Genomic DNA, 13,461 nt, shown 5'->3' on the forward strand with positions numbered 1-13,461 from the left:
CTTGCAACAACCGAGTCTAACACCTGATGGCAGGAGTGCGCACAGCATGTTAATCTCCCAGCACTACAAGCTGCAAACGTAGCATTTTCCGTTTTCTTTAATGCAACTTTACACATTTAGGGCCTGATGTAGGACAGCCTTTGGCAGTCACAAACGAAAATGGGCAGGTACGGCGTACCATCCCTATTTTGAGAGTCCGTAGTAATTACTGACTCGTAAAATAGGGATTTGCGACTTGCAGTTTGAAAGGGGCGTCCCTTACTTAATTGCAAGTCACAGGGATATGTAGGATTGTTTTGGGACCGCAATTGCGGTCCCAAAACAATCGCAGTTACCACTAATTTCAAATTGGTGGTAACCCTTTCGCAGACGGGAAGGAGTAATTTCAGAAAAACGGGCTGCATTTCATGAGAAAAAAAAACGCTTTATTAAAAAGCAGTCACAGACATGGTTGTCTGCTGTACACAGCAGGCCACCATCCCTGTTAGTGCAACCATTCCAAGTGGGGTCGCAAATTGCTACCTACCTCATGATTATTAATGAGGTAGGTCATTTGCGACCCCAATTGGAATCACAAACAGTGGGAGGTACACTGTCCTACATTAGGTTTTGCTACTTGCAAATGAGTCGCAAATTGCGAGTTGCAAAACTCTGGGTCGTACATCTGGCCTTTAATGTGAGAGTTGCTTAGAGGAACAGCATAACATTAAAACACTAACATTGAGACAACTTCCCCCTAATATGCTGAGAGGATTCACCCAAATGAGGGTTTTTCCTGCCAAATTTTCTGTATAGAATATTTTGTAGACTCATTTAGTGAATTTCTAAAGAACTCAATATTTATTTGGAAACTGCATGAGAGCTAATAAACGTAGCCTTTGATTTCTATTTGTATATTGCTTGCCTGTAATTTCAGCCATGATCTCAGGAAGGATGGGTTAACTCTGAAAGGAAACTCAGAAGACCAAGTCCACCTTCCTCATCAACCTTCATTAATCTGACCTTATGCCAAACCCCTCGCCTATGTTAATAAACTATTTTGTTCGCCAGATAGCTGAAGTAGATAGATGAGTGCCCACATTAAGTAGCACATATTGAGTTATTTGTTGACTACCTTTGGCCATCATTAATTCTGTGAATACCATGCAAGCTTTTAACTGTCTCCTTGACATTTTGTGGCACTTCTTGCAAGATGTTCCTTTCTTGATTAACTTTACAGCCATTGCTTTTGACTTTTGAGCAATATCATGCCATTGACTTATTCCTGACAGAAAATGAACAGCACTTTACAGTAGTGCCTGTCACAACTTAAGTCCCTACATTGCCTATCAGGTCTTACCCTAATGAAATACAGTCTAAAACACTGACAACGTTTTTTTAAAAGCTTCTTCTTATGTAAACCTACTTTTAATCTAAAGATAAGCAGAAAGGACAGTGTTATTGAGGAGTAACATTTCCTTGATTTCAGATTGTCTAGCATAAAATGACATACGACTGACTTCACTAGAAAACCTCCATTCATGAGCCATGCTGTGTCACAGCAGGTCAAGTCTTCAATTTATAGATTTCTTCACACATTCAATTCATTCAGAATTGCTGTACACATTCTATAGACAAGGTTGATATCGTTTTGATAGATCAGATAATGCATCCTCTTTTATCCAGGTTCTATTCCGCTCTACATCGATTCCTCTGTGTTTCACCTTGTGAGAGTGAACTATTGCTGTGCACTTTAGAAATAAGAGGAGAGTGGTGACAAATTCTTCCAAGTAACGTCTTGAAGCACCTTTAATCGTTTTGGTTCCCACCATTTTCACCTACCCCTTAACTTAAGTTTTGTGCTGCTCTGTGGTGACTAGGCACAATCTGTTACTACTTGGCAGCCATACCTTTGCATTCATAATGTGCACCTGTTGCTAAAGTTTGGGTAATTTGCAACAAACTTACAAAAATTTAATGATGCAGTGCTTTGATTAAAGAAAAATTCAAAATTAAATGTTTTAATGTGAGTAACGTTGTTTTAAAATTTTTAATGTGTGTATTGCTAAACAATTATTTTTCAGAATTCGTGTAAAGAAAAAAATGACTTTTTGGAGAAAATGAAGCAGAGGAATGAACGGCACAAGCAGGATGTGGAAAGATACTATGAACGCAAGCGACATTTGGACCTCATTGAAATGCTGGAAAGGAAAAGACCTTGGGTGGTACGTTTGTGGCTTGGTAGTCTTATTTTGGATTTCAGGTCATTCGTCCAGATCACATACTGACCCCATCAAATTTATAGCAATTTGTTTTCTGTTGATTTCAGTGACTCTCACGATAACTTTAGTTTAAGCCTAATTTAGCTAATTTTGTAGAGCTTCCTGTCTGGTCTGGCATCCATGATCTGCAGTCTCTAAGATCTGGTAAAACAGATCTGTTTAAAAGTATGAGCATGCTAGTTAAATCTCGCTATACTCCGGTGATACCATTCATACCTTTGCTCAGCTCTGCCATGCTGATCTGGATTAATGTTTCAGCCATTTCATCCTTGTTTATTATAGTTTTTAAGAGGATAGTTCAGTGTTTCTACTTTTTAAATGGATTAGATTCTCTGTGTTGTAAACGTTTTACATACGTTTAGAATGTTTCATTTAAATTATTTGTTTCTTTGTGTCTAAAAGATATACAAGCTATGATATCGATTAATACTGAAAACACCAGGTTTTGAACTTCATTGTACCTGATTACCATCCCAAAGCAGATCAGTGAGATCTTCAGATTCTCTGCATTCTCAAAATAGCTGCTACCACTACTGGACTTCATAGTCATGCTCCATTTTTGGTACACGCAGTAGACTATTTGCAGGTCTGATTGTTTATACAGACACTCACGTTCAGACTCACACTTCCTCTTTTTCCATTCTTGAAAGGAAAATACTTACTCTATAGTTGAACATCGTTAAAACAGTCTACTTTGTGACTGCCAGCAGGCCTTGTCCAAAACTCCACTTGTGCAGTTAGATTAATTTAGATAGTTGGCTTTGTTATTTTTGTAATCATACAATAGTTTTCAGAGAGACTGTTCTTGTATATATTATTGCTGTATGATTGATAAAAATATGTAAATGGAAACGTAGGTTTGTTTGAGTTGTGCCCGCTAAGTGCTGCTTGTTCATATATGATGTTGTACTTAATTGGATTTTGATCATTTTCACCAGAAAAGTTGCATGTGAAATACAATGCTGTATAGAAGGGAATAAATGTTATGGTTGCAACCTAAACAATGATTGCAACCATGGGAACACAAAGGAAACAGAACAAAACATTATCTGACAATATCCCATCATAGTCCACATATAATAGATTACTGTTCAGTGTGCTGCTGTTGCTGATGAGCATGCCTCATTGACCTTCATGTAGGAGGCAGTGGTTTTTTGAGAGCTGCTTTGAAGGAGGTTAGAATGATAAATGCCGTCATACATGTGTGTGCGTGTGTGTACCAGTGGAAGTGCCTTAAGCTAAAAAAGGGCTATAGTCAGTCATGCAAGTGTGTTTTAGTGGTATGTAGAGGTTTCATAGGCATTGGAGGAAGTATGTGGTGGGAAGTGCAGAGGGTATGGTTCACCCTAAAAGCCTAAACCATTGAGTGATTTGAAAACAAACATTATAAATTTGAAGGTTTTGCTGTTGTATACTGAGCCAGACATTTGGTTGTCTAATAGCAGAATGTGGATGGTCGTGGTTTTGATTGGGGTGGTGAAGTTTTAAAAGTTGGGTGATACACATGAAGGTTCAACATTGTCTTGGCTAAGCAGTTTAAGACGTTTTCCAATGGTGAAGCATCACAGGCCAATAAAAAGACTGTTGCACTATCCCAGACTGATAATGTCTACTGTTTGTAGAATAATTGAATTTAATTGGCTCTTACTGTTAAGGTAATGATAGTGAACAGATAAGTATGGCAGAGTAGACCCTTAGGTTTTTTATCATGGGCAGGAGCAGTGGATTTATTGGGAGGGAAAAGAGGAGATGTTATCAAGCTCTGCAGATGAAAGGAAAATCACTTGCATTTTACAGAGTTGAGCAAATGGCAATGCAATGTCATCTGATATTTTAATACCATTGGTGGTTTTGTTCCTTTGTTACTTTAGGTGTGTTTTAATTGAGTAAAAGGAGACTTTCCTCACAGCAAAAAGAAATGGGAAAAGCAAAGGCATAGAACGAAATCTCAGGTAGATGGATGAATTGGAGCCTAGAGAAGGTTGTGCACACTGTGTATAAACAGCATGTTTTATGGCACATAAATCAGGAATATGACTTGCGACTTGCCCATGAAACAGAGTGTAGGCATGGCTATTAGTAGAGTATTGTAGTTAACTGTTTAAAATTCTGTAGATGGGGCAGCAAAATCTAAATGGAGGCGACATGGTCCCATTGTGAGTAATTGTTATATGTGGAAAAGTACATATCTGAGGAGTACTAACAATTGTAGTTTGGTCGAAAGAGGTTGATAAGCTGTCTGAAGTTGGTTGTTTCTACAATGAGGCAGAGGAAGAAAAACATGATGGAAATGTTCCCTAACGGGTTGCCAAATCATGTATATAACATTTTTGTTCCCTCCTTTGTACTGTCCCTTATGTAAGCTCCATCATGTGTGTCTAGTGTTAGGCAAGCTAGGGCCCTTTAAACCTTATACAAGGTTTCTTGAACTTCCCAAGAAGGAATACAGTGCTAGACATTTTTCCCAAGATTATTATAAATGCAGCAAATATTTAGCTTTTCAAATGTAAAGATTTGAAACAGTTCAGTGAATGGCCAAGCAGTCCCTCATCACTCAAAGGTCTGGGAGTCGCATCATGTTCCTGTCTTATTGTATGGTCTCTAAAGCTTTTTAGGTCGAGCTATCAAGACCTGTTGTACGTACTTTGTATATACTTCTTTGCGGGCTTACAGCCCGCCCACTGCTTCTCATTTTTGTTTCAGTGCCCTTTAAAAATTCTTGCTTGCTAGTGGTCCGTCGTTCCTCTTTGTCTCTCCTTTTTGTCTTTGGTTTCCTCCCATGAAGCAGGGACCAAGTACTGTATGTTTACGCTTTGGTTCTTCATCTGTTCCTTTGGGGGACTATTTTTTTTTTTTCCTGCTTGTGTTACACTGTGGGTGAGTATTCAGCTTCAGGTCCCCAAAACCTTCATGTGAACAAATCTGGTAACTGAGCAGAGACTCAATGTTTACAATGCACTTCAAACTCTCCTTATGCATGATGCGTTTTTCACATCACTGTTTACACTTTAGTGTATGGATAGACACTTTTGCGGCCTCCCTCTGTATTTGTACACAACCAAAATATACAGTGTGTGGCCCCACAAACCCGAACAACTAACATATGTAGAAAAACACTATAATTTTACTGTAATTTATCAATAAAAGAAAGTGCCAACACTGCTCTACAACATAGCTTAAAGGCATTGGCAAAACCTATAGCTCTGGCTAAATAAACACATATAAGGTCCTAAAAGCGAGACCTATTGGCTATGCCAGTGCTTGTTTTATTAACTGGCTGTCATACCTGGATGAAAGCCTGTCTTATATTGAAGAATTTAGTGAAAGGAAGGACATCTGAATGTTTTTAAACAATCTAAAATATTCAAGGTTGTGAAATCTGTGACTAAAGATTTGTGGTGTTTTGTTTAGAGAAATGATCACTAGTTGATATTTTTCAAAAGGAATATGAAAATGTTCGGCAACAGTATGAAGAGATGAAGCAAGGACGTGACCATCTCAAGGATGAACTGAAGAAGCTGAAAGAGACACAGGCTCCAATGGCACACAAAATACAAGAGATTGACAAACAAGTCAAGAACTTGGATACGAAAATCAGAGAAAAGGTAATCATTCTTCGGATTTAATATTATATTTAAAATGTCCGCATAAATAGCTTTTATGTTTTTTGAAACTTTTGCAGCAGGGCACAGACATTCCCTGGAAAATTGAACATATGTAAGTTTCCTTGAGCGATAATTTAGCTTTTCTTTGACCACAAGCGCTTTCTTTAAAAGGCTTTTGTGACTTGAATGGCCAGCGGGCCTTATGACATTGACCAAAGACTATACTTACTTGGGTGTGCAATTTACAAAGTAAGAACACCACATTTGAGTGGGCTTTTGAGGAAATTCAAAGACCTGCAGAGCTGCACTGTGCTATCAGGATAAATCATAGGCCTGATATGCCTATTACTCTCATTGTAGACCCACCAACAGTCAGTGTTCAGTCATGAATGAATTGTGGGTTGAAGTTCACCCTTTGCAGAGTGCACCTTACAGAGATTAAGCTATCACTAATTTTCATCTGCAGTTTGTCTGTGTATAATGTTATGAGTCCAGACAGATTAAGTGATAAGCGAGGCCTATCAACAACCACTCTGAAGAAATGTAAACTAAAGTTTCTTATCCTGAGCATGGTAAGGCATTTTATATGTGTCCTAGGATGTTGCTTTCCTACAGTGGCATTTTAGTGTGCTATTTCTGGGCTTCAGAGGAGGTGCACTCTGCAGTCAAGAACAATAATGCTTTTTGGAATTATGTAAACACTGTTCACATACCTGCTATCATATTTAACTTTATGTGGTGCTCTGAATCTTAATTCTTTCTGAAGATGACAGACCTTATGTACAAATACAGTCCGTCCTATTGTATAGTGACAACTGTTTGCTTTATCTGTGGGTGATTGACTAATGGATTATTATTTGTGTAGCATAAAAATATGAGTATGTAGATGTTTGTGACCTGTCACTGAAGCAGAGCTTACCTGAGCAATCAGTCATCAGGAAATATGAATACGTTTTCAGGGAGCTTTTGATAGTCTAGCTAGTAAGCACATTCTTCACATTTAGCACTCACAAAGAGAATGAACATCTATAATGATGGGTTTGCTTCTGTTTGATCCTTGACAGTTTAAATTATCGTAGGAAAATGGCTCCTTGTTCTAGTTTCACCCCCCCCTTACACACACACACACACATTTTGCCAGATCTTGATGCTGACTTGACTGAGTGTGTGCTGGGACCCTGCTAACCAAGTCCGAGCACCCATGTTCTTTCACTATAAATGTACCATTGTTTCCACAATTGGCACTCCCCTGGCACACAGATAAGTCCCTTGTAAAAGGTACCAGTGGTACCAAGGGCCCTGTGACCAGGGAAGGTCCATAAGTGCTGCAGCATGTGTTGTGCCACTCTAAGGGACCCTTCACCTAACACATGCCCACTGCCATTGCAGATTGTGTGTGTTGGTGGGGAGAAAAAGGCAAAGTCGACATGGCATCCCCCTCAGGATGCCATGCACACAAAAGACTGCCTATGGCATAGGTAAGTTACCCCTCTAGCAGGCTTTAAAGCCCAGGTGAGGGCATAGCTGCATGAGCAATATGCCCCTACAGTGCCTAAGTCCATTCTGGGAGTTTGTCAAAACGATCTCCACAGCTCCATAATGGCTACTCTGAACACTGGGAAGTTTGGTATCAAACTTCTCAGAATAATAAACCCACACTGATGCCAGTGTTGGATTTATTAAAAATAAATGCACACAGAGGGCATCTTAGAGATCCCCCCTGTATTTTACCCAATCCTTCAGTGCAGGACTGACTGGTCTGGCCAGCCTTCCACTGAGAGACGAGTTTCTGACCCCCTGGGGTGCAAGCCTTTGTGCTTTCTGGGGTCAGAAGCAGCTTGATCTGGGTGGAGGTGCTTCATACCTCCCCCCCGCAGGAACCGTAACACCTGATGGTATGCCTCAAAGGCTCAGGCCTGGTGTTACAATGCCCCTGGGGCATTCCAGTCAGTGGAGATGCCCGCCCCCTGGATGAGCCCCCACTTTTGGTGGCAAGTCCAGAGGGATAATGAGAAAACCAAGGAGGAGTCACCCCCTCAGCCAGGTCCACCCCTATGGTGGCCAGAGCTGAAATTACCCCCTCTTTGAGAAATCCTTCATCGTGCTTTGGAGGATTAGGACCAATAGGGATAGGGATGTGCTCCCCTCCCCAGAGGGAGTAAGTACAACAAGGGTGTAGCAACCCCAAGGCAGTAGCCATTGGCTACTGCCCTGTGCCCCTATCACGCCCCTAAATTCAGTATTTAGGGGTGACCCTGAACCCAGGATTTTAGATTCCTGATGACCTACAAAGAAGGACTGCCTAGCTGAAAAACCCTGCAGAGAAGAAGGAAGACTACAACTGTTTTGGCCCCAGCCCTACCAGCCTGTCTCCCAACTTCAGAGAACCTGCACCAGCGACCCTTCCTGCGGGCCTAGCGACCTCTGCCGACTACGAGGACTGCCCTGCAACTACAAAGGACCAAGAAGGCCAGTGAACAGTGGACCTGTCAACCAAAGAAAGAAGAAACCATCTTTAAAGGGACTCACCTCACTCCAGAAGCGTGGGTCCCCACCACTCTGCACCTGACGTCCCGGGCCCGTGTCCAGAGAAACCAACAACCCAGAGAGGATCCCCAGGCGACTCCGGCAACGTATCCACCTTGGGCTAACCTCTCTGCACCCCGCGACGATGCCTGCAGAGGGAAACCCGAGGACACCAGCCCCCCCCCCCCCCAACCCCCCCCAACTGTGACTTCCCAGGACAAAGATATCCGAAGCCTCAAAAAGCACTGCACCCGCAGCCCACAGGCCTGTGAGAAACCGACCACTGGTGCAGCAGTGACCAGCAGGCAGCCCTCACCCTTGCCCAGTTGGTGGCTGGCCCGAGGAGCCCCCCTGTGCCCTGCCTACAATGTCTGAGTGACCCCAGATCCCTCCATTGAATCCTATTGCAAACCCGACTCCCTGTTTACCCACTGCACCCGGCCGCCCCTGTGCCGCTGAGGGTGTGTTTTTGTGTGCCTACTTGCCCACCCCCCTGCTCTACTAAACACCCCTGGTCTGCACCCCGAGGACACAGGTACTTATCTGCCAGCAGACCAGAAACAGAGCACCCCCTGTCTCCATAGGCGCCTATGTTATTTTGACTCCTCTTTGACCTCTGCACCTGACCGGCCCTGTGCTGCTGGTGCTGGGTGTTTGGGGTTGACTTGAACCCCCAACCGTGGGCTAGCTATTCCCAGAGACTGAACTTGTTAGTGCTTTACTTACCTTATTAACCAAATTGTACTTACGTCCCCCAAGAACGGTTTAAATTTGCAGTGTCCACTTTTAAAATAGCTTATTGCCATTTTATGAAAAACTGTGTACATTACTGTTTTGGTTCAAAGTTCTAACTATACCTATGCAAAGTACCTTACATTTAATGCACTTACCTGAAATTTGAATCTTGTGGTTCTTAAAATAAATTAACAAAATAATATTTTTCTCTATAAATATTTATTGGCCTGGAGTTAAGTCATTGAGTGTGTGTTGTTACTTATTGCTTGTGTGTGTACAATAAATGCTGAACACTACCCTCTGATAAGCCTAACTGCTCGACCACACTACCACAAATAGAGCATTAGTATTATCTATTCTTGCTCTGTGAAGCATCTTGGGGAACCCCTGGACTCTGTGCACACTATATCTCCTTTTGATATAGTATACTGAGCCAGGTTCCTACAATTATGGTGTGCTGATTATGAACAATACCTATTATTTAGAGCAGTCTAGTGTATGGTTTCCTCTGACTTTAATAATAGATTGGTTATTGAATTTATATTTATGCTTACATGCAAAACACTCAAACAAATGTAAATACATTTAAAGAACAAATTGTCTGAGTTTGAAGCCTACAAGAAAAGTGTTTTGTCGTGTTTCTGATTAAACCATTTGACCATGTAATTACTTTGGAGGTAGTAGGTCATCGTTTACAAAAACACAGATCTATATTTGAAAAGATCTAGAGATTGCCTCAGTTAGTTTGCCGCTATAATGCTAGTTTTTTAGGAACAGTAAATATGTTCAAGTGTGCAGTTAGGTACACACTTTAAGAATGCCAAACAAAGGCTATCTAGATGAAGTTTCTTTAAACAAATTACCAGTAGTATGTTTGTCAGCAAAGGTAAGTCATATTGACATACATTTTTAATTGTGCTTTTATCATTACTGCCAGACCTATTTTGGGAATGAATGTGACAGTTACACAGAGGAGTTTTGTGGACTTAAGTTTCTAGTATTTTTCGTTTTGTAATTTGGAGGTGATTAGTAGCATAGAAGCACTGTAATATTATAGATCAAGAACATTGTTATCACATTCTTAATACAAACAGTGATAATAAAGATTTTGGCATGGTTCTGCCATGACAATTTTGATCAGTTTTTTTCTGATAATTATGTAATAGAGTAATTGAATAGCTCATCGTTCACAGTTTATGTCCTCATGGTACTGTGATGGGGTCGGCCCAGAAGGGTGGCTGCTTTTATGGACGATTGGCACGCAGCCTTAAGCTTGAACCTCTGCGTCTGTGTATTCGTACACCTAGCATACGGCTGTCTGACCCTAAGAGTCTAATTTGTATCAGGGGTGTGGAATTTATTAGAATATCTACTTGTCCAGTGGACAGGTTGCTTCTCAAATCTACTTGTCCTGTAAAAAGATCTACTTGTCCCTTTGGTGCCATGTAGTGTGGCGACAAATTATGGCAGCAATCTCATTATGTAAGTGCTCTGATTATAGCCTCTCTGATTATGCCAGGGCTACTACCATAGTAGGGCTTGAATACTTGCAGTTTCAATCCCTACTGTAGCAATTTCCTTATTTTGCCACCTTTCTGCAGATCTGCATACTGGGGCTGGAGGAAGCAGTAAGCAATAGTTCCAGTGCTGGAATGCCTTTGAGTCTGCAAACCTACTAACATGCATGTTTTAAAGATTTTTACCAGGTTCTCTCTAATATTTTCCCATAATAAGAAAGGTTGGACATTTACTCCTGACAGTGGCAGAATTAGAACTTCATCCAGGGTTGGGAAGAAAGTGGCTGGAGGGAAAATGAACTTGCAAATGCTCAATAGATTTTTACATAAGCAAATCTACACATTGTATTTACCCATGCTAAAATACAGTTCACAAATATTTTATAGGGGTACGACATATACCATGGGTGCACTTTTGTGACTTTCTTTAAGAATTTGGGGCCACATGTAGGTAGGTTCAGATTTGCGACATGCAAATTGCGAGTCGCAAATCCGAATGTAGGATGGTGTCCCTGACACCATCTGTGATTCGCAAGGGCTTCGCAAATGCTCACCTCATGAATAATCATGAGGTGGGTCGCAATTTGCGACCCCCCTCGCGAATGGCGGCCCTCACAGGGATGGTGGCCTGCTGGAGACAGCAGACCACCATGTCTGTGACTGCTTTTCAATAAAGCAGTTTTTTTTTTTTTTTGTAATGCAGCCCGTTTTCCTTAAAGGAAAACGAGATGCATAACAAAAACGAAAAATGAAACGTTTTCATTTCATTTTTTCAGAGCAGGCAGTGGTCCGCAGGACCACTGCTTGCTCTGAATTTTTTTTTACAGTGACATTCACAATGGGGAAGGGGTCCCATGGGGATCCCTTTCCTTTTGCGAAAGTGTTAGCACCCATTTGAAATGGGTGCAAACTGCGATTGGTTTGCGCCCGCGGTCACAAAACAATCCTACATTGCACTGCGAGTCGCAATTAGGAAGGGAACACCCCTTACTAATTGCGAGTCGTAAACCCGTTTTGGGATTCGATAACCAGGTTACTGAATCGCAAAACTGGGTTTGTGCATCACAATGTGCTTTTTGCATGTCGCGAACAGTGAAAGTCGCTGTTTGCAACATTCAAAAAGCTACCTGCATGTGGGTCTTGGTCCCTAATTAGGTCTGGTGTTAACAAAGACATTTTGTTTTTATTAAACTTCTATTTCTCTCTCTTTCGGCTGGCTTTACTGTGAGTGATCGCATTCTGCTCTTCCACAAGGAGCATATTGCCACACAAAGTAGTTTTGTTCAGTGTCAGGAACTACAGTGGTAATCAGTGATGTAACGAAACTGGAGGGTGCCCCTTTGCAAAGAACATGGAGGAGCCCCCTCTCCAGACTCACTCAGGGCAGGTGCTGTGCTTAAGGGGCCCCCTGGAGGGCGGCTGCGAGGCCTTTGTTATGCTGCTGGTGGCAATGTGTGCTTTTAGAGTTCAAAAACGTTTTGGGGGGGTTTTGCCAGTGTTTGTTACAATGTTGAGGGCCTGGTAGCTCCCACAACAATAAAGTGTTACAAAAGCCATGTCAAAACAAGACACGCATTGATGAAACTAAAAGACTTATAAAAATATGTCAGATCAGTTGGCTTTGTCAGTGTTTGTTTGTTTTCATGCTTCCCATAATCGTGTTGAAAATGGTTACACTGATTTTCCATTAGAAATATTTTTGGGAAATACTAGCATGCATCAACACATTTTTCTAAATGACACTTCATTTGCATATAATCAGAGAGCATTCTGGGAGCATTATACTTAGCCTCATAGCCTAAACTTTTCAAACATGTGTATACACGTTTTATTTATTTGTACTGGAACCAACTTCAGTAATGAAGTGTGACCTTAAAACATTTATTTACAGCACTCACCCTAATAATGAAGGTTTTCAAATAATGAACCATAAATACAAGTTCGAACAGCATTATCTTTTGGAAACACATTACCTCAACTGCAGAGCGTTCCACTCTCTGTAAACAGGCAGCAAAAGGGTTTGTGCTACTGGGGGTTGGGCCTACTTGTCCCAAGGACAAAGTAAACATAAAAACTTGTTGCCCTTGACCCCAAACAAGATGTCCCGGGCGTCGGGCTATAGGAATTCCACATCCCTGTTGTATTCAACTAATATGTATATTGTGTGTGTCTTAACAGGTCTAGTGTGTTTCTTGGGTCAATGAAGTTTCTTTATGCTTTTTTGTTTTCAGTTTCACCTATGTATGCGTCCTGAGCATGTAAATACTATCCTCTTGATGAAATTTATCACCACCAAAATCTCCATGTTGTATTTAAGTTCTTGATGCTGTGAACGACTTATGCAAGTATGCGGCAATAAGGGCTGCATGTTGTGCCACCATTTTTGTTTTTGGGATGTGCTGCTTGTATCACTATACTGAGGTACCTTGATGATGCAGTCTGATTGTTAGTTTGGTATATCTGTCTTTATACTGCCCTCTCTCTACTGATTTAATGCAAATGAACGTACTCCTATTTAGTTTTCTTGGCTTATGAAGTTCATTCCTGCCTGGAGTTCATTCTTGTATGGACTGTCCGACCTGAGCTTGCTTCTTGTAGTGGCAGGTTAGTCCTAACTACTTGTTTCCTGTCTCTTGTGTTATGACAAATCTGTCTATATTTCCTTAGTGGTCCCACAACACCTTTCAAGGTGTAGTTTGTGTCCTGGTTGTTAAAACGTTTGCAGCGCATTACCAGACAAAACTACAGGGACAACCAGTCCTTGGACCCAATCCCTATTAGATCTGTTTACTTCCAAAGCTTAGCACTGAAGAAAAA

General features: G+C 41.3%; 1 protein-coding gene across 1 annotated transcript in view; it reads left to right on the forward strand.

The window, feature by feature from the left end:
* Positions 1–13,461, forward strand: part of SMC5 (structural maintenance of chromosomes 5) — a 647,363-nt gene that overhangs the window by 72,950 nt on the left and 560,952 nt on the right. Inside the window, exons 6-7 of the mRNA XM_069228845.1 lie at positions 2,064–2,204; positions 5,705–5,866. Coding sequence (XP_069084946.1) covers positions 2,064–2,204; positions 5,705–5,866 — 303 coding nt within the window. The remainder of the gene's footprint in view (positions 1–2,063; positions 2,205–5,704; positions 5,867–13,461) is intronic.

Source organism: Pleurodeles waltl, chromosome 1_1 (assembly GCF_031143425.1).
Source record: "Pleurodeles waltl isolate 20211129_DDA chromosome 1_1, aPleWal1.hap1.20221129, whole genome shotgun sequence".
Taxonomy (NCBI): Eukaryota; Metazoa; Chordata; class Amphibia; order Caudata; family Salamandridae; genus Pleurodeles; species Pleurodeles waltl.